At 38.1% G+C, this 20392-nt stretch overlaps 1 protein-coding gene across 3 annotated transcripts in view; it reads right to left on the bottom strand.

Annotated features, from left to right (window-relative positions):
• The window catches only part of VCAN (versican), a 146428-nt gene extending 128864 nt beyond the window's left edge, over positions 1-17564 (bottom strand). Inside the window, exons 1-2 of one of the 3 annotated variants that reach the window (XM_035014786.1) lie at positions 17446-17564; positions 15231-15280 (exon numbers count right to left, since the gene is read on the bottom strand). In XM_035014786.1, the coding sequence (XP_034870677.1) occupies positions 15231-15239 (9 nt within the window). In that variant the 5' untranslated portion in view covers positions 15240-15280; positions 17446-17564. Of the gene's footprint in view, positions 1-15230; positions 15281-17445 lie in introns of those variants that run through there. The other 2 variants (XM_035014783.1, XM_035014785.1) reach the window with 2 other exon arrangements.
• Positions 17565-20392: the final 2828 nt, after the last annotated feature.

The following is a 20392-nucleotide window of genomic DNA, read 5'->3' as shown; positions in this document are numbered from 1 at the left end:
TTTATTTTATTTTATTTTATTTTATTTTATTTTATTTTATTTTATTTATTTAGTGTGTGGAAAGTAATGGGTGAGACAGGGTAGGTACACTGAGTAACTTCAGGATTGGATAGTTTGAATAGTTTGGGCAGGCTCTGGACTAGAGAGATGGTCCCTAGTGGTCTAGTACCTGGCGCTGGGGAGATCTAGGGTAGGTGTTGGCTTGGTGTGTGTTTGATAAAGGGGCTGGTTGGGGGTGTGGGCTACAGATTGGTTGGTTTGTATATGGAAGGCATATTCCCAGGAGAATTATTTACCATCTCTAGGAATTAGCTAGCTCTAGGAGGGGTAGTCTCTCCATGATCAAGGCTCCAAATGCCAGCACATCAAGAATACAGAAAATAAGGAAATAAAATCAACATACTCCCCCCAACTAATTGTCTGCTCAGTCGGTCACACCTCTTTCATAGCATGCTTGCATCACCACTACCGGGAAAATGGCAACATTTCCCAGATTCTCTTGCAGCCAGGAAGGACCACATGATTGAATTCTGGTTAATAGGACAGGAGAGGAAATGACGTGAGCAACTTCTAGGATATGTCATTCAAGGATGGCAACACGATTCCTCTTCCCTTCTTCCTTCATCCTGCTGCCTAAAATGCTGATGTCCCAGTTCGCTTTCTTGGATCATGTGTATAAGGACAACAGCCTAGGGATGGCAGAAGAGCAAGAGAGAAGGAGCCTGGGTCCCTGGCACTGTGAATTTGCCATACTAGTGTTGATGTGCTTACATTAAATTAATCAGATTGTTCCATGAGAGAGAAATAAACTTGCAGCTTATCACGTCACTCTAATTTCGAGCCTCTGCTGGAAAGATTAAACCTATATTGTAACTGATAGGGGTGAGCTGCTGTGTATAGTTGTGCAAGCATCTTTCCCACCGTACAGTGTACAGCCTCTGTACCGTACATGGCAGCCATGAATACAGTCCCATTTCTCAGATGAGGACAGAAAGTCTCAAGGAGGTTAGGCCATACCTTTAGTAAATCCTAGATCCAAAGCCCTACAAGGATTATAGAACCAAAAAGGATAATATGCCAGTTTCACTATAAAATGAAATACAGTAATATATCAACGTTCTTAGGCAAATGATAAAAATACATTAAGTATCAGAATTCAATATTTATTTATTTAGAAATCAAAGTAAGAAATTTAAACAAAAATAGAATTGGAGACAATTCTCCTGCTGAATGTTGTTCAACATGCTCGGAGGAACAGGGTATCTTTTTAAATTCAATAGCCAAAGTGACAGGCTATGCACAGGGCCAGTTATAATGCCTGTATGTGTGGGTCTATCATTTGCATGCATTAAGATGGAAATTGAGCATCCATATTTTACTTACATGTGTCAGTGAAGTGATTGCACTTCCCAAGATCTCTTTGTACACATAATTACTTGATTTGTGAACCAAATGTGTGGTTTAAGGATGGAAATAGGTACACAGTAACTCCATTTCGGAAGTCCAGTTTTGACATAAATGACTAGAGACTTTTTTAATGAAAGAAAGATTAGATACAGGATTCAAATTTAGTTTATTTAAAACATTTGATATTTGGGGATTCATTTATTTGAAGGGTCCAATTTGATTTTCTGCACTTAAAATTGCACTTTAATTGGGAGCTATAGTTAAGTGATGATTGAAATAATTTGTAATAAGAAAACAGCCACAAAGTATCATTTTTATCAGTAGGATATATCATATCAGCTCTGCAGCTTTCAGAAAAAGTGTCAACATTTTATATTTAAAAGACTTATAAAAACGTTCTGCAATTATCTGTCAGTTGTTCTAAAACACACACGCCTAGTACTAGCAATTGCAAAATTAAATTTTGCCTCCACAGTCCTAAGAGATACTCTTCTACAAACACCTTTTTAGTTTATAGGGATTTATAGTTTAATATTCACAAAAGTTTTCCGCTTTCTTGAAAAGTCACTTCTTGCCCCCTTTTGTGCAAATATGTTCCATAGGAAATGGAATAGTCTTAAAAGCAAGCAATTTTTACTAAAGCAGTTTTCTTACCCATACCTAGTGCTGTATTACTATAAACAAAACATTATTTTATCTACTATACCCCAAGTTGTAATGAGTGCTTTCAACTACTCTCCTATTGCTTGAAAATTAGCTTTGTGTTTGCAAGTCTGAGAGACGGTCTCCAGTTCTCGCTGAGAGTCAGAAGGAAAGCAGGTGGACTTGTGGCCTGAGGTGAAGGTCCCTGGCGATGCTGGGCTCATCTGGCTGCTGGTGGTTGGCATGGGGCAGTACTGTTAACCATTTTGAAATAATGATTTTAAAACAATTTTAACCTAAAATGCTGGGTAAAGTTACATTCAAAAAGTTTGCAGCCAATAGTAGTTTTTATTTTTTTTTTTATTTAAAAAAATTTTTTTAAAGATTTTATTTATTTTAGAAGGGAGAGAGAGGGAGAGCATAAGCAGGGGAGGGGCAGAGGCAGAGGGAGAAAGAAAATCCCAAGCAGACTACATGAGGCTCTATCTCATGACCCCAAAATCATGACCTGAGCCAAAACCAAGAGTCCGATGCTTCACTGACTGAGCCACCCAGGCGCCCAGCCAATAGTAGTTTTTAAATTGAATGGGACAACCACCATTAGGTTTTAAGAAGAATGTTGTCTTTGGTTAAAGTAAATGCACATGGCTAGCATTGATTTCTAACTTCTATTTTGGTTGACAAGTCTAATCATCATACTATTTCCCTGTTATGGAAACCAAAATATTTTGTTTCCAGGGTAGTGTTCGTCCAAAAGATACTACAGTCTCAGATGAACTCTAAATTTCTCTTATTCATTCTCCAAATACGATTATGATAATAATAAAAATAATAATGACAATAGTAAAAATAATAGTTATAATAGCCACCAATTGTTGAGCACCTAATGTAGGCCAAGCATATCTTCATGATAATATTGAAAAGTAGATGATATTATTCTAGTTGTACAGAAGAGAAATGTGAAGTTCAGAGGGGAAGGTCACTACCTCAAGCAGCCAAAATCTGTCTGATCCCACGACTGCTACTTCCATGTACCGCATACAGTCTAGTCTCTATATAGTTATATATTCCCATGTTAGGCTGCAACTGAATTTCCAAAGAATATTGTAACTTTCCAGGAAGTTGTTACTGTTTAGACAGGGGCCCACTTATTATTACTATTTTCTTCTTCTTTACTAAACTGAAGCTGAACAGAACAAGGACTGCCCTGCTCCCACCCTCTTTAAAGAAAGAATAAAAAATAAAAAAATAAAAAGAGGAGGGGAAGTGTGTCGCAAAACTAGTTATCACATGTGAATGGCCTCAGATGTAGTTAAGCACTCTGTAAATCCTTACCATCCCGGACATTCTGATAAACTCAGTTCTGGGGACATATTATTTTTATTTTGATAATTTGTCTTCGACCTCTTTCCGTTTTACGCAAGAACACAGAAAAATCAATTGGTGTTTTGTTTCATTGCTTTTATTCAATTAAATGCTTCCTTTTACCTTTTTTTTTTCTACCATGCTTCAAAGTAACAACGTGATAGCATCAGCCTTGGATATTAGCCCTCACAGATAGAAATGTTCTTGAAATAAGCTCAGTAGGACTTTTTGTAATACATTACCCATGCTCTCAGACCCCTATCAGTCTCTGAGGTAGTCATAATAAACACGAACTAAAACCTCAAAATCTTCAGGAAATTCTGGCCTTAAAAAAAAAAAAAACTGTCTTTGGAGGTCTCTCCAAAGTTAATGTAATGTTTATAAATTGGGTCAATAATCTATAAAAATAAAAACAGGAATCATTTAAGAAAATAACTAAGAAATCTCTGTTTAAATGGTACTAAAAATTACAGACTTAAAATTTTCCAACAAAAGTAAGACAGTGATTTCATAAGAATAGGACTCCGTAAGGGGAAAATGAGCATTAAATGTTTCAGTGTTTCAAGTGCTCCATTTTCTTATTATAAAGAGAAATTGGGATTTAGAAAAAGAGTTTTTTGACATTTAAATGAAAGTGTAAAGTTTGTAAAGGATGTTTTATAAACATCAGTTCATTTGTTAAAATAGCTTTGAGGCAGTCTTGTAGCCATGTAAAGTTTAGCTTACCAGGAAAAGTTTAGACCAGACACAAAGTATTTTCATCTTACTGATATACCACTTAGAGATACCATGTACTTAGCAATCCTAGGTCACACGTTGTGACCTGAAGTGTATATCACAGCAAACCTCCTCAAGTTCATCTATTTTTATTACCTCTTGGCCACAAAGCACAATGTGTTTCAGTTTTAATTATTTCTAGAAATTACAATAGCCTAATGAACTCCTAATGAACACTTTGCACATTCCAGAAATTTCCAACTCCAAATACTGATGATCTTCCTTATAACAAATCAACTTAAAGAGTTAATTTCCCTGTGGCTTCTACCTTTGAAAACATCTGCTCTTTTATAACATCCTCTTGCCTTCATGTATGTCATTTCTATAGCTTATAAGCTTCTTTTCCTGTCTCCCACCTTTATCTAGAAAAAACTGACCAAAATTTCAAGACCTGGATTAAATGTATAGTAGTTCAAGTTTTTCTGAGGTGATTCTCCTGCTTATACCCCACACCTGCTCCTCCTGCCTTTCAGAATAGCTATTGTAAATTGCATGCCCTTTCATTATTACATGTATCACAGTATTGTTACAATTCACGGACTATGTGAGACTTTAAAAGCAAGGGCCATGTTTTGTTTTGTTTTGTTTTCTTTGTACTTGTATCCCAAATTTCTGGAGCAGTGCTTAACACCTAGGTATCCTAAAAAATTATTTGGTGAAAAATGAATGATGAGAAAAAACACATCTGTTTTCCATTTCAGATTTTTTCAGGAATTTCAGATTTCAGATACTTCAGGAAACTTTTGTTTCCTTCTCAGTCCTCCGAATGAAGTAAAATCATCAGTGCACCTATTTTGTCGTCACTGAAAAATTATTCATGGACATATGAAAGTTGAATAGTAAGAGACTGCTGGCGCTTGAAACGTGCCTTCACCATTTTACTCATCAAATAAACTTGGAAAAGTAACTTCATTCTACCCTCGCCTCAAAAAAAAAAAAAAAGTCCTCGGTCTACTCACGTGTAAAACAGGGATTGTATACTATTTACACCGCATAGGGTTCTTGTGAGGAATGAAGGATCTGATGTACACAGGAGGCTTTGCCCAAGGTCCAGCATCATGGGATCAGCTTTTATAAATGACAAATTATCAGGCTAGCGTCTCATAATCTATTTGCTTTTTAAAAAGCTGGAAAAAAAAAACAACCTCACTTTGTGGTGGCTTCCCCCTCCTCCAACAGCTTTACTGAGATATGAGCGACAAACATATTAATGTGTTCAGGGCTGCAAGATGAAAAAAGTTCTGGTGATGGCTGCACCAGACAACGTGAATGTACTTAATGTCACTGAACTGTACAGTTAAAAAATGATCAAAATGGTAAATTTTCTGTTATGTATCTTTTACTACAATTTTAAACATTTAAAACATACTTTTCCAATGGCATAAAATAAACTTCATATATTAAAAGTGTACAATATTTTTGACAACTTTTGACATATATATACACCTGTGACACCATCACACAGTAAAACAATGAACATATTTATCATCTCCAAAATATTCATTGTGTCCCTATGTAATCCTGCCCTTCCTCCACCTCTGCCCTCACTCCTAGCCAACCGCTGATATTCTTTGTCACTATAGATTAATATATGTCTTCTAGAATTTCATATAAGTGGAATGAGTATGTATTCTATGTAGTCTGGCTTCTTGCTTTGAGATTTACCCATGCTCTTTAAGTATCAACAGATCATTCCTCTTTATTGCTGGGTAGTATACTATTGTATGTATTTTACCAATGTGTTTATTCATTCATCTCTTGATGGACATTTGGTTTGTTTCCAGTTTTTTAGCCATTGCAAATAAAGATGCTATGAAGAGTCACACACACAAATCTAAGGACATATGCTTTCATTCTATTGTGTAAATAACTAGGACTGGAACAGCTGGCTCTCACGGCATGTTTCTGTTTAACTTTTTAAAGAAACTTCTAACTTGTTGTCCAAAGTCACTGAGCCCTTTATATGACCACCAGCAGTGACTGAGAGTTTCAGTTCCTCAGTGGCTTGGACACATGACACCATGGCCTGGAAACTCTCTTGGAAGTAAAGTGAGACAGTGGTGGGGCTCACCTTGTTTATTTCCTCTTGGTATCTCTTCTATTTTCTTGCCTGACTTCCAGTTACTTGCAAACCACTGTTTAATACATTTTGTCCAATATTCCAGCTATTTCTGGGAGGAGGATAGATCTAGGCCTTTTTATTCTACCTTGGTCACAAGTGTAACTCTTGCATGCCTTCATTCGAATGATGTGAACAGTCTGATTCACCAAGTAAACCAAGAAAGATGTGATCATTAAATGAAACTGCAGTCATATCTCATGCTTTCTAATCTTTCAGTTTACAATGGACGTCAAATAGTCTATTATATATATTGTGTTACATTTGCATGTTGAATCTTCATTATAAAGTAGGTTGAGCTTAAGAAAATGCAATTTCTCACTTATTTATCTGGGAAGAAGAGAAGCAAAAGGGATATATCCTGGCCAGTTAGTTGATTATATCCTGGATACATATAACTGGTCAGTTAGTTGATTTTATACTATTGGCACATTTGGATCAGAGAAGACAGTGCAGTGTGGAGTTTCTCAGCTCTGCACCCAATTGTAAGAGCTTAATAAATGAAGATGGTTGTTGGTTTGGGTAGCTCAGAAACACAATTACACATCAGCTGAACTGCAAGAGATACGTCGAAGGAATTTTCACTTATCCTATTTTACCTCTCCTGTGGTTTATCAAGCAACTCTCACTAAATAGGGTTTGTAAAGAGCCCACTTGCTTTGCTTCCCTTGCTCTGGGAGCTGACGAACACATACCACATTATGCTTTGCATCTTTTCTGGTGTCAACAGAGCGCTTCCTCTGTTAAAAGAATATTTCCTGGCTTTGGGGAGTTAGTGTGAGCTAAATGCAGCCCTCCAACATCCCAAGAGGAAGGACAGCCCCTGAGACACTGTGACCTGAGCCACTGGCTAAAGTTTTATGGGAAGTCACAGAGAGGAGAGGTCATAGGCTTCTGGATGTGAGTGTTCTAATTAGTGCACAGTTTAGGATCCAGTCCCCTCATGTTATCCTTCCATCTTTGCTTTGTTTCAAATGAAAGCCAATTTAGATGAGAAAACTATTCTAGACTCTAGGTGAAACCGCTGACATGTACACAGTGAGGTGGTGGGGGTGGAAAGTGACAAATCTTCAGAAGAGAAGTGGGTCCCAGGAGGTTGGGCAATCTCTGGGGGAGCCTCTCACAGGTGGTGAGTGTCCTGAGGCAAAGAGAGGTCCTGACTACAAGATGTGCATTTGTAATAAATCCCTCCAATGCAGGTATAGACTGGGGATGGGACTGCGGAAGTGAAATACCCTCACTACGTATAAAAGGCCTACTTTTCAAGAGCTTCAAACATTAACTTTTTTGGTGCCAGAGGCCCTGGAGTGAGGCAAAACAAAAAAGAATGGTAAAGAGTAAAGGGTGAGAAAGAACAGAAAACTTAAGTGGCATAGGCTGAAGTCTTTAAAACGATAAAGTCAATGTTCTACCATAATTATTGGAAAATCATTTTTATTGTTTTCCCCAACTTTGGATTGTGGCAAAATCACATAACATAAAGCATACTGTTTTGAACAACCATCTTTAGGTGTAGAGTTCAGCGATATTTAGTACACTCAAGATGGTTGTGCAACCATCAGCACCACCCATCTCTAGAGCTGTTTTTATGTTGCAAAACTGAAATTCAATGCCCATTAAACACTAACTCCTCATGCCCCTCATGTCCCCCCAATCCCTGGCAACCACCATTTTACCTTCTGTCTCTATGGTTTTGACTATTCCATGTACCTCACAGAGTGAAATGTCTATCCTTATGTCAGTACCACTCTGTTTTGATAACCGTAGCTTTGTGGCAAGCTTTGAAATCAGGAAGTATGAGTCCTCCAGCTTTGTTCTTCTTTTGCAGGATTTTTTGGCTATTCTAGGTCCCTCGAGATTTTTCTATTTCTGCAAAAAACGTCATTGAGATTTTGAGAGAAATTGCATTAAATCTATAGGTCACTTTGGGTAGCATGACCATCATAACAATATTAAGTCTTCTATGTCTTCTTTAATTTATTTCACTAATGTTTTGTAATTTTCATCATACAAGTCCTTCACCTCCTTGGCTAAATTAATTCCTAAGTATTTTATTCTTTTTAATGTTACTATAAATAGAATTGTTTTCTTAACTCTAAAACTTCTAAATTGGGGTTCTAGTTTAATGAGAAAACAACAGAGCAACATAGTTACATACAAAATTTAAATGTATGTGGGTATTTTAATGTGCCTGTAAGACTTGGTAATAATGTTTATCAGAGAATCCTTTTCTAAAATTAAAAAAAAAAAATGAACACAGACATTCTATAAATGGTAGACATTCTATAAACGGTAGAAACTGATAAAGTATGTAATAGCAACATGAAAGAACAACTTTAAATGGTTCTGTATTTTGTTAATCACAGTGGTCATACCTATGTACAAACCCTATTAACCAGTGAGACTAGATGAGCCCATGGATACCCTCAAATATCTCTGTAATGCACAAATGGGCTACACTTACTATACATGGTATCTGACAAGCCAGAAAATATGAGAAATTTTTGTTTAAACAGTCAATATTTACATTTTCAAAGACATATATAATATTTTTTCTTCCATCTCTAGATAACTTTCCAGGTACAGCATCTCTAAATTTAAACAATAGGTCCCAATTGCTAATCTATAAAAGGAACTCTCCATACACTATTCTATTACCTTCAGACTCAAGAATATTAAATGATCTGAAAATCCTTCAGCTAAATGCACACATATATACACACACACCTACATACAATAGCCCCCACCCAAGAAGGTTTACCTCAACTAACCTAGCATTTCCCCAAACTTAACATCTTGATGGTGAGTTCCCTGAGGGCAAAGACAGTATATCTCTAGCACCTATCAAAGTACCTAGCACAGAGAGATGTCAACCAGCATCAGGTGAATGAATGAATGAATGAATGAAGTTTGGGAAACCAACAACTAAATTGGTTTGGTGCTTTCCATAGGCCACATACATAAAAATGTAATTCCAAAGTAAAATCTGTTTTGATGCCTGAAACAAGCCAGTAACACTATGACTATCCTTTGCAGCCTTTTAAGTCTGGTGTAAGTCTCACTACTCCTAGCACACTTTCACTCCAGTTGTCATCAATCTTCTCCTCTGAAATGTTATAGCACTTTTAGTCTTTACCATATAATTTATACACTATCTTGTAGAACTCACTACAGCATGTTTGATTTATGACTATTTGACTTCTGGTGGTGCACGTTGCTGGTGCTCTGTAAGTTGTAACTATTATATGATAACAAGAATGCAGCACACCAGTAAGCCTCTTGTTATTAATAATTACTGTATGATTAAGAACTTTATGGCCCTTTATATCGATAAGGTTCATTTAAAACCATTATCTCATTTGATTTCACAATAATGGTGCAATGGATATTGGTGCAATTATTCCCATTTTGTGGATGGTGCAGGTAAGAACCAAAGAAGTTAAGTAATGTTTCAATGATTAGACAGTTGTTAGATTATGGACCAAACCCAGCATTTATGACATCCAAAGCCCATTTACTTGCTTCCTGGTCTGTTTTCTGACTTGATCAAACTAAGCCTTGTTCTGACATTCAGAACACATCCAGTTCTCCAGTCTTCCTGCCCTGCACAACTTTTATCCCAGACACTAGTTCCTAGACAATTAGTGATTCAAGAGGCTGAAAGGAGAGAAAGAAAGAAAGAGGAAATAGAAGTCCAAGGGAAGTAAAGAAAGGGAAAGATATTAAGAAGTAGAGACCCAGACTGAAGGACTCTAGGCCTATCTGGCTAGCAGATGTGTTTTGTTTGGCCACCACAGAGCGTTTTTGAAAAGACTGAATTCATTGCCAACTTTTAAAATGGCAAGTGTTCTCATCTATATTTCTGGCTTCTCTTGAAAATATGAGATGAATGGCAAATTAGGCTCAAATTTCTGCGTGGCGACAATTTGCTCCAGCTGAGTAGTGGCCGCCCCCTTAAGACAGAGTGTGTGCCCTCCAGTGTACCCCAGTCCCAACACTCTCTCTTACGTGACTCCAGGTAGCATCGCTCTTGCAGCTTCTTGAGGGATTTGCAGCTGTTTCTTCTGCATAAAGAAATCCGATGGGCTTCATTTTATGGCTGTCTTGGGCTTTCTATAGATATGGTCAGCTTGAATGGGTTTATTTTAACTACTAAAAATTAGAGGGCTACCTGAAGTCAAACTCTTTTTTAGCTGAATAAATTTATTCATGAAACAAATCTTCATGGACTGCCTGCTGTGTACCTGGCATTGTTTAGGAATCAATCTCCTTAATTCAAAGTCATATCTTAGTTTTCCTCTAAGATGACTAACAATTACAATTACTATCTGGTAAAGAGTCAGTCTTATGTCTAAGATACAAACACTCTTAATTATGCATATTCAGGATCAAATTTCAACAATGATTTGGTCATAAAATCCAAGCAGAGCTTTAAGGATTCCCAAATGATGAAATAACCTGTAATAGATCAAGGTGCAGAAGGGTTGGTTTGGATATTCTAAAGATTTATGATTTTGTTTCTTCAAATATGTTACATAGAAAAACATACAAGTTTTTAATTGGGTTTGCCTCAAGAAGCCAGACAGACTTTGGTTTGGAGATAACAGATGAACAAAAGCTTATTCCTTAATTCCTTTATGTGTTACCCAGAACTTTGAATACATGAAAAGGTGAGCGCAAAGCAGATACATGGATAAGCTTCTCTAAATCTTATTTTCATCCCCAGACATCTCTTCAAAGCTGCTATCCCACTCCCTGTAGAAACTCTACTTGGGGTGCCTGGATGGCTCAGTTGGTTAGGCATCTGCCTTCAGCTCAGGTGTCCTGGGATCGAGCCCCATGTCTGGCTCCCCGCTCAGTAAGGAGTCTGTTCTCCCTCTGCCCCTGGCCCTGTTTGTGCTCTCCCTCCCTCTCTCTCAAATAAATAGATAAAATCTTAAAAAAAAAAAAAAAAAGAAAAGAAAAGAAACTCTACTGAATTTCATTAATTCTATATGGGTATGCCTTTAATTTCTGATTCATTACAGTAAAGGAAAGGCAGGAAATTATGGTAAGGAAAAAGAGACCATCAAAAAAGTTTTTATGTGATTTATTACCATGTGTATTAATATCTCGTGGCTGCCATAGCAAATTAGTAAAACTTAGTGGTTTAAAACAACAGAAATTTATTTTCTCACAGTTATGGACTAGAAGTCTAAACCTAGAAGTCAAGATGTTGGCAGGGCCACTCTCCCTCTGAAAGCACTAGGGGTGAACATTCCTTGCCTTTCCCAACTTCTTGTGGTTCGGGGGTTCCTGGGTTTGTGGCTGCAAAGTTAAAATACCTGCTTTTGTCTTCATAGGACCTTTTCCTCTGTGTCTGTGTCTCCTCTTCTGTCTCTTATAAGGGTACTTGTCATAGGATTATCAGGGTAAACCAGGATAATCTCATTTTCAAATCCTTAACTTAATTACATGTGCAAAGACCCTTTTTTCTAAATACAGTCACATTCACAGGTTCCAGGGGTTAAGATAATGGACATATATTTTAGTTGTTGTTACTCCACCATTTTGACTGACTATACTATGTTTCACTGCTTGAGCTCTTGATCACCTTTCAGAAACATTTATACCATACAGAAGTACTACTTCTACTTAATTCAAGGTGATGCTCATGATTAATTCTATAAAGGGTTTAGCATCAAGTCCTTGGTCAACAACACAAGCTTTAATTCTGCCATTATTTCTATATGAAAATTAGATACGATTTATGGCATGCCTCTTATCTGTTTTCTGTAAATATTTAAATATAAGTTTTGCCAAAATAACAATGTAAGCTCTGAGAATCCAAGAACTGTGCCTTATATTTATTTCGGTTTTCTACTCAACACTGAAGACAGTCTAATGTATATAGATAGATATTTATTGCATGCTTATGGATGAGCACATTCATTTCAAATTACTTTGTCTGCAGTTTCTGTAGAGATTGTGCTAAGGATATGAATATATGGGAGGAACAAGGGCAGTTTTTGTCTGAGAGTGTATTTCCTTCAGGGGTAGGGGGATGCATGACCAAGGTTAGCTCTAGGCATATAATTTCTTCATTTTTTCCCCCTCACTGAGTCCTTCTCTTTGGCTGTTTGGATTAATGTACGTATCGGCTTCCAGAAGTTACAGGTAAGAAGAGCAAGCCTATAAAGCCTGTTTGAGAGCAGGAATACAAGAATATGGCTTAGGAATCTTGACGGCATCCTTTGAGTGATTTAGTCAGGACTGAGGCTCTACAGAATGGCCACTGGGAGATATGTCTATAGAACTCAGGGAGAGTGTATTAATCCCTTAGTTGGAACTGTTCTGAACGGCTTTCTTGGAAGAAAGGGAGGAAAGAAGGAAGGAGGGAGGGTCGGAGAGAACTTGTTTGAATAGATATTAGGATCAATAGAAGAGTTATTTTTAGGTTCAGAGCATTCCAAAAGTTTTTTGAGACATAGTAAGGGATGTCAGAGAAAGAGAAATTAAACAAAAGTTTGTAGAGAAGTGAAGAAATTTTGCACTGGGTTGGTGGAGTAGGAAACAGAAATTAAAATATCGGAATGTCATGAGCTAGCTAGTGGCACTTAATAGCAGAGAAATACTAATGAACAAGGAAAAATATATGCTTGTGGAGAAGGCTAGAGAAATATAGAGCCTCAGTGCTGCAATTACAGTATGAATAGCTGGCCAATCTGGGGTTGCTGGAAGGAATCATTAGTGCTGATTAAATGAATAAGGTCTTGCGTTAAAATAATAAAGTACCATAGAGGCATCAGAAGCTGGGCTGAAGATTTGTAGCAATCCTCTTGACGTTTCATTAATTAACCAAGAATACCTTCTCTAAGCCTCTTTGAACCTCCACTGACAGAACTTATGGACACCTTTTCTAAGGTGGAGAAAGAAAACCTAGCATAATCATATCCTTTTGTTCATTTTAAGTAGAGGTCACATAGGTTCCCTTAAGCTCAGTGAAAACATTATCCAGGCGAAGACTCCACTTCACACTGAAATAACTACTAATCCAAAGCCTTAGAGTAGCCTCTAAATGGTTTTCCTTTAAACAAGGAAAACTGTAAAACTCTGAACACTTGGTGAGGAACTGGATGAAAGGCTGGGCTCTCTAGACAGTTCTGCTTGGGAGACATGTGAACTCTACTATCCCTTTTCTGTCTGTCTAGCCAAGGCGTCTCTGAATGCTCAAGGATTGTTTTCAAACCAGATTGATAAGAGACTAAAAAGACCCAGTCTAAGTTTGCTGGACCTTATCCTTTTTTTCCTTAAAATGCCTACCACACTGTAAATGTGAAACACAAATAGGTAAAAATAAAATCAAACGTGGTCAAAATAAATATGTCTTCTCTTGCCAAAATGAATATTTCTGTGATTTCTTTAGAGGCAGAGGCAATGACAAGGTTGAGATGTGTGTCAGGGGGAGGAAGGAGAAACTATGGGTAAGGACCTATGGGCTCCAGAGAACAAAGCTCCCCCTTGTTCTGGAGGGGAGGCCACTGTCTAGGGATGTGTCCACTAGGTGGCGATTTATCTCTTACATTTGTCCTACAATTGAAGGCCCAATCTGCTTAGCATTATAATGGGCATGAGAAAGGAAAACACGGATCATTTGGGTTAAAAATTGCTTTTCCCTGAAAATCAGTTTTGAACAATCCAGATATCACTGTCAGGGTGAAAATTGAGCCCTATCATTTTGAAGATGTCCTAATCAAGGTTCTGAGCATTAAGCAGAGTTGAGGAACTCTGAAGCTGAAAGCAATCTTAGAAACCATCCCAATGATCATCCACTCAGCCTTGTTTTGCAAATGAAGACACTGCGAGCCAAAAATATCAATTCACTTGCCTAAGGTTTTAGTATTAGACAGTGAGAGAGCTAGAATTAGATTCTATAACACTTTATAGTCATCTTGGTCCATTTTAAAAGCTTTTGTCAATAAATGTGCTGACATGCCTGTTAAATTCTAGGCACAGTTCTAGATTCTGGGGATGCAGAAATAGCACCTGTCTTGGATCACCCCTTATAGTATGGTTGGAGAAACGAATAACTGAATAGGCAATAGCAATGCAGAGTGCATTAAACAAGGACCAGTGCTGATGTCTGTCTGTTGCCCAGAGCAGAATGTGTCAGAGGACAAAGCAGGCGTGAGTCCTCAGAAAAGTGAGGCGAGGCTGAGGGTTTGGGAGAGGGGGCGAGTTCAGAAGCTGGCTAGGGACTTCTACCAAAGGCAAAGGCTAGGTATCCTAAGCCAGCAGTTTGATTAGAAATAGGACACATCGTGCCGGAGGTTAACAGTAGGCGGTGCGGCAACCCCTCGCTCCAGGACCCACACTGGAGTCAGACTGCCTCACAGATGGCAAGTGCAGGCAAGTGGCAGACATCAGATGGGCAGGATGCAATCCCGCGGGGAGCCAGAGGGCCAGGCAAGGTGGTGAGAAAAACACCTGGACAAGGAAGCTGAGCAGCAGTTGATCAGATAACAGAGTAAAGACACACGAATCTGGTGTACGAGTCAATGCTCTCCTAGTCAAGAAGCTTCTAATACCCATTGCGCTGGGACAAGAAGCAGTTCCAGGACCTGAGCCGCTCAGAAGCTGCTGGTTCTACACAAGTAGAACCCCATCCACTCTTTCTGCTTCCCTTGATAAAGCTATACAGAGAGACATTGAGTTTACTCACCTGGCAACTGCGACCAGCCGTGGCATTGTTCCCATCAAAAGTCTAACAAAACCTGCACGCAAAATCTCACAAACCCACGCTCATCTCAAAACACCCGAACAAAGATTGGTGAGAGGGGGGAGGGGAGGAGGCATCACAGAGAGTAGGGACATAGCCCCTTTTGAAAAGAAACTGTCTTGGAATCCATTTCTGAAGAATCTCTAGCTACGCAAGACTTACCATATACATGCTGCCAGAAACAGTTTTCAATTGAGAAGAAGCCTTGGGTCCTGGGAAAGACAGAAGCGAAAACACAAAGTAAATTGTGTGTGAGGAAGACAAGTTCTTCCTTTATACTAAAACACGAATGCCGGAGCAGGCCAACAGTAATCCACTCCTACACAGATTGGGCCTGTAGATCTTAAATATGTGCCTGTTTTCTCTTTCAGGGAACTAGCTTTTCAGACCACAGAGAAAAGCCCACAGGGGAGTGTCAGATGCGAACAGGGTAAATACCGGGAGGCAAGGCACCACTAGGGCAAAGCTGAGCTTTCTGGTGGATGCTGACTGTATTTATTATCTCTAACTCCTGTCTTGAAATGTTTCACTCAAACTAAATATAAATCTTGGCTTGTTGGTTTGAATTTACCAGGACTGTTCAAACGTGTCTGGAATATGCCATTTACATGGGATATTAATTTTTGAAGACACGATTTACAGTGTTTTTATCCTCCAAAAACACTGTGGCATTATTTTAATGAAAAACTCGGTATGGTAGAGGCCTTGGGGAGGGCTTGTGGGTTGCTGACATTGTTCTATTTCTTGACCTCTATATGATAGTTCTAGGATATTTTGTCTTATAATCATTCATTGTGTTTATGTTTTATACTTTTTTCCATTGCGTTTCACAGTACCAAAAAAAAAAAAAGGTTTAACAAATGTTACGGTCTGTATTTTTGAATCTGTGAGGCCCTTCAAGAAACTCAGTGAAGTGCTAGCAAATTCAACAGCAATATTCCGTGAGATCCACTGACAATGAAAAACCAGTTTCCAACTACATCATAGTTTCTTTCATAGCTGCACTTTGACAGTAAAGTATTTTAACGTATATTTCCACTGTCTTTTTAGTGACTTGAAAACACTTCACAAACACCTTTTTGCTTTTTCTAGACTCCTGATACCCAGGTGAGGGGATGTTGGCCCAGTTAACCATATCATATAAATTAAGAAAATGGGAATTCTGAAAGCAATTTTTTCATGATTAAACTATCTTTTGAATTCTCACTTCTTAGTTTTAGACTTCCTCTCTGAGGAATGTGTTCCTGGCATAGTGCTATCTGCCATTCATTCACCTCAGAAAAGATAGCTGACTTCTCCAAAAGCATTTATCCTTCTGTGCACTTACTCTAGTTGTGTTAGAGACAGACTGTGAGATTCAGGGGCTCCAGATCCATGTTCACTACACCAGATCTGAGTTCTTAATCCTTTCCTGAATGTTCTGCTAGTTTAAACTGGTTTTCCTGTCTCCCTTTGTTAGACTGTGTATATATCTCCTTTATATAATACTAGAAACAAACCATGTGAGTCTTATACTGCCAAGTTTAGATCCAATCAAAATTTGTGGTTTCTGTTTCAAACCAACCTTGAACCTTTGGTGTTTGGGACTGTTTAATTTTGGCACAGGTTTGCTTCCTGTTTCCAAGAATGACTTATTATTAGGCTCAAAGGCTTCTTGCCTATCTAATAAATTCTTAGAAAGCAAATTATCATGGAGTGAGTGAATTTAGTAAGTTAAACATTCACGATAAGGAAATAAAACCTGGAAGAATCTAATAAGGAACACAAAGAAAATGTACTTGATACAAAATAATTTGTATTTAACAGAAGTCTAAAACTTCCAAAACTAGCTTATACTTTTATATATTTAAAATACTAAAGAGAAAAAAACCTAGTCCTTGAAATTGACCTCAAAGAGAAATGCTGAAATAATTTTACTTAGTTTATTGAAAAAAAAAACAAAACAAAACAGGTCGGGTTAGAAATCGGGATGCACAGATGAAATTTTTCTCTGCCAATAACCAACTACTATATACAAATTTTTAACCTTTGCTACTAATTTAACATTTTTTTCATAGATAAGTTAGTACCTTTTATTTTTTAATACCAAAGTACTTTATTGAATGGAATGGTGCAAATGTACGAAGAAAGCAGAGGTGCCTGTTTTGGGGAGGCTTCCAGAAAGTGCGCAGGCGACACGTGTTAAGTGCACGGTGTTATTCACCATGGGGAGTTGTTCCCACTGGTGATGAGAAGGCTGCCGGAGGCTCCATTCACGCTCAGTACCACTGTCTCCCAGGGTGTGCTTGTCAAAGACAGAGGGTGTGATGCCAGATTTGGGAACCCCTGTCTTGCCTAAGTTTATTACACAATCATCCATTTTTTAAATGGATTTTACCTGCTTATTTAGATCATGTGTCGCAAGAATGTCAAACAAATGGGGGTCCTTTTCATCAGTGGATCGCTTTACAGTTGTAGCAGTAACGGACTCACACACGATCTAGGTGTGTTGCACACATTCCATTGCAGTCAGCCCACATTGCCATCATTAGGGGCAGCTTTACTGATATCCTGAAGCAAATTCGTCCAGCTTTTCGGTTCTGCAGGCCTGGCAGTGGTTGTGGGGCCCCTGCAGGGAGGATGCGGTCATCATGGCAGGTAACTGGGAAGAGGTGGTGGCTGCATGATAGGGGAGTGGTGGTGCCTTTGGGGCAGCTTGAGCATAGAATGTGCCAGTCAAGTTGGGGGCATGGCTCTGAGCGGCTGATCAGGAGCAAGTCTCAGGTTCTGGCCAACCGCAGCTGAAGAAGGAAACTCTGGTCATTCTCTGCACGGAGCATCTGCCCACTCACTACAATTTTTATGCAGGAGTTTCAATTGTCAGAAAATAAGAATAGACTTCTGCTTCCAGCCATAAAGGAGTCATAGGAACCAGGTAAGTCCCTTTCTCTTAAACAACTAGAAATCCTAACAAAAGATGTGAAAGAATAATTTTCAGACCTTGGACAAGAAAAATCACAGGACCATTATCTCAGAGAAGGGCAAAAGAGTGGGGGGCTTATTGCCTGGAAGTAGTCTGCAGGCCACAGCATGGAACAATGTGGAATGTATAAAGCACGCAGGTTTCACTCAGCTGGGGAGACACAGACAGCAGAGCTTGGGAAAGCCAAGGAAGTTAGAATTCATGGGACAGAGTACCAAAGGAAGGAAATACACAGAGAGAAACGAGGAGTGAGAGAGAGCAAACTCTCTAATCTATAGAGGGATCCCCTTAAGTCTTGGGCTGAGTACTGAGGTACACAACCATGAAAGGAAAATAATCAAGACCTGGGAAAGAACCTCTACAAAGCAGCAAGCTAGACAACCGCCAGAGCTCACATAAGACTGGGAACATTTCTAGTTTTTACCAGTTAGAGTAGAATGGTCTTGTAGTATACAGGGCCTTGGGTAGAGTCCTCTGAAGGGTATTGCCTTAGGCATGGGGCTAAATCAGCCCTACACTAAAGGTTGCTCTAGACATGCCCTAACAAAGCTTAAAAGCAAGACTAGAAAGGACCCAGCCAATTTCCAGTATCTTAACTGCAAGCCAGAAACATACTCCTTAAAGGAAAACAACAAAATCCAGCAGACAGTAATGTAAAATTCATAACATCTGTCATCCAATCAAAAGTTACCAATCATGAAAACAAGTAGGAAAATATGATCAATAACTAGCAGAAATATATTAATTATGGACACAAACACATTAAGTAATGGAGATGAGGGGATTAACATACATACCAGGCCATTTAAAACAACAATTTTCAATATGCTTGCACATTCAACAAGGTGGAGGAAACATGAACATGATAAGAGAAAAAGAAGATATAAAAATGCTCAACTAGGCTTCAAAGAGATGAAAACTAGAGTATTTGAAATAAACAAAAAAAGAAAATCATGGGTGGGATTAATGGGTGATTAGATCCTGCAGAAGAAAATCTCAGGAAACTTGAAGTGACAGCAGTAGGAATCATCCTAAATGAAGCAGAGCAAGAGAGAGAGAACCAAAACTAATAAGTTGAATCTCACTGAGCTGTGGGACGGTATCAACAGGTCTAACGTACATAGAATTACAGTCCCTGAAGAACGGGAGAAAAGAGAACAGAAAAATGTTTCAAGCAATAAAGACAACATTTTTCAAATGTGTTGAAAACTAGAATGCCACAGATCAAATAATCTAATTACCTCCAGGCAGAAGAAACAAGGAAAACCCAAACAAGGCATCTCATAATCAAATGCCGATAATCGGTGAGAAGGAGAAAACCTTAAATGAATCTAGAGAAAATGACATATGGCAGAAAAACAATGTAAACGATCACAGATTTATCAGCAGAAACCACAAATTCCATAAGGCAGCGACACTTCTCTAAAGTGCTAAAAGGAAAAAAAAAAGTCGTTACAAATAGAGGTACGAAAATAAGCAGACTTCTTGTCAGACACTGTATAAGCCAGTAAACAGTGCAGCTGCACCTGTAAAGTCCTGAAAGAAAGAACTATCAACACAGAATTCTACATCTGGTGAAGATACGTTTCAAAAAGCAAGATTAAATGGCCTGTTAACAGACAAATAAATGTTGAGAGAATTCATTATCGGTAGATCTAAAACTATCAAATATGTTAAAGGAAATTCTTCAGACCAAAGGAAAATGAAATCAAAATAAAATCTGGATCTGTACAAAGGAATGAGGTCTGTCAAGAATGGTGAATATAAAATACATTTTTTCTCATTTTTTATATGTTAAGACAACTGAATGTTTACAGCAAAAGTAATAGCAATGTACTGTGGAGTTTAGAATATATATACAAGTGAGAAAGATTTGCAACATATAGAAAAATGACAGAATGATCTGTTTGCAGAATATAGGAGTAATTCCCATGAATTAATAAGGACAGAATTAAGTTTCTCACAAAAGAGAAAACACAAATGGCCCATGAGCATTTGAAAAGATTCTCATGAGAAATTAATGAGATGCAGCTTAATATCACAATGAGATCCCACCTAAAATCCACCAATTGGCAAAAATTAGAAAGTTTAAGAACATTGGGTGTGGGTGACAATATAGAAATAGAGACTCATTGTGTGCTGGTGTAACTACTATGGGGGAAAAATGCACTGTCTAGTAAAATTCTACTCCTATGTATAGTCTGTAGAGAAACTCTTGAGTATGTATACTGGGATCTATACAAGAATGTGCATCATGACAATCTTTGTAGCACTAAAAACTTAGAAACTTAAGTGTATGCTGACAACTGAATGGATAAGTTAATTATAGTATAGTTTTACAATGATACACTGTACACCAGTT

Source organism: Mirounga leonina, unplaced genomic scaffold, assembly GCF_011800145.1.
Source record: "Mirounga leonina isolate KUSES-001 unplaced genomic scaffold, KU_Mleo_1.0 Mir_168, whole genome shotgun sequence".
In the NCBI taxonomy this organism is placed as follows: Eukaryota; Metazoa; Chordata; class Mammalia; order Carnivora; family Phocidae; genus Mirounga; species Mirounga leonina.
Note: the sequence above shows the minus strand (reverse complement) of the source record. Positions and strands in the feature narration are given on the sequence as shown.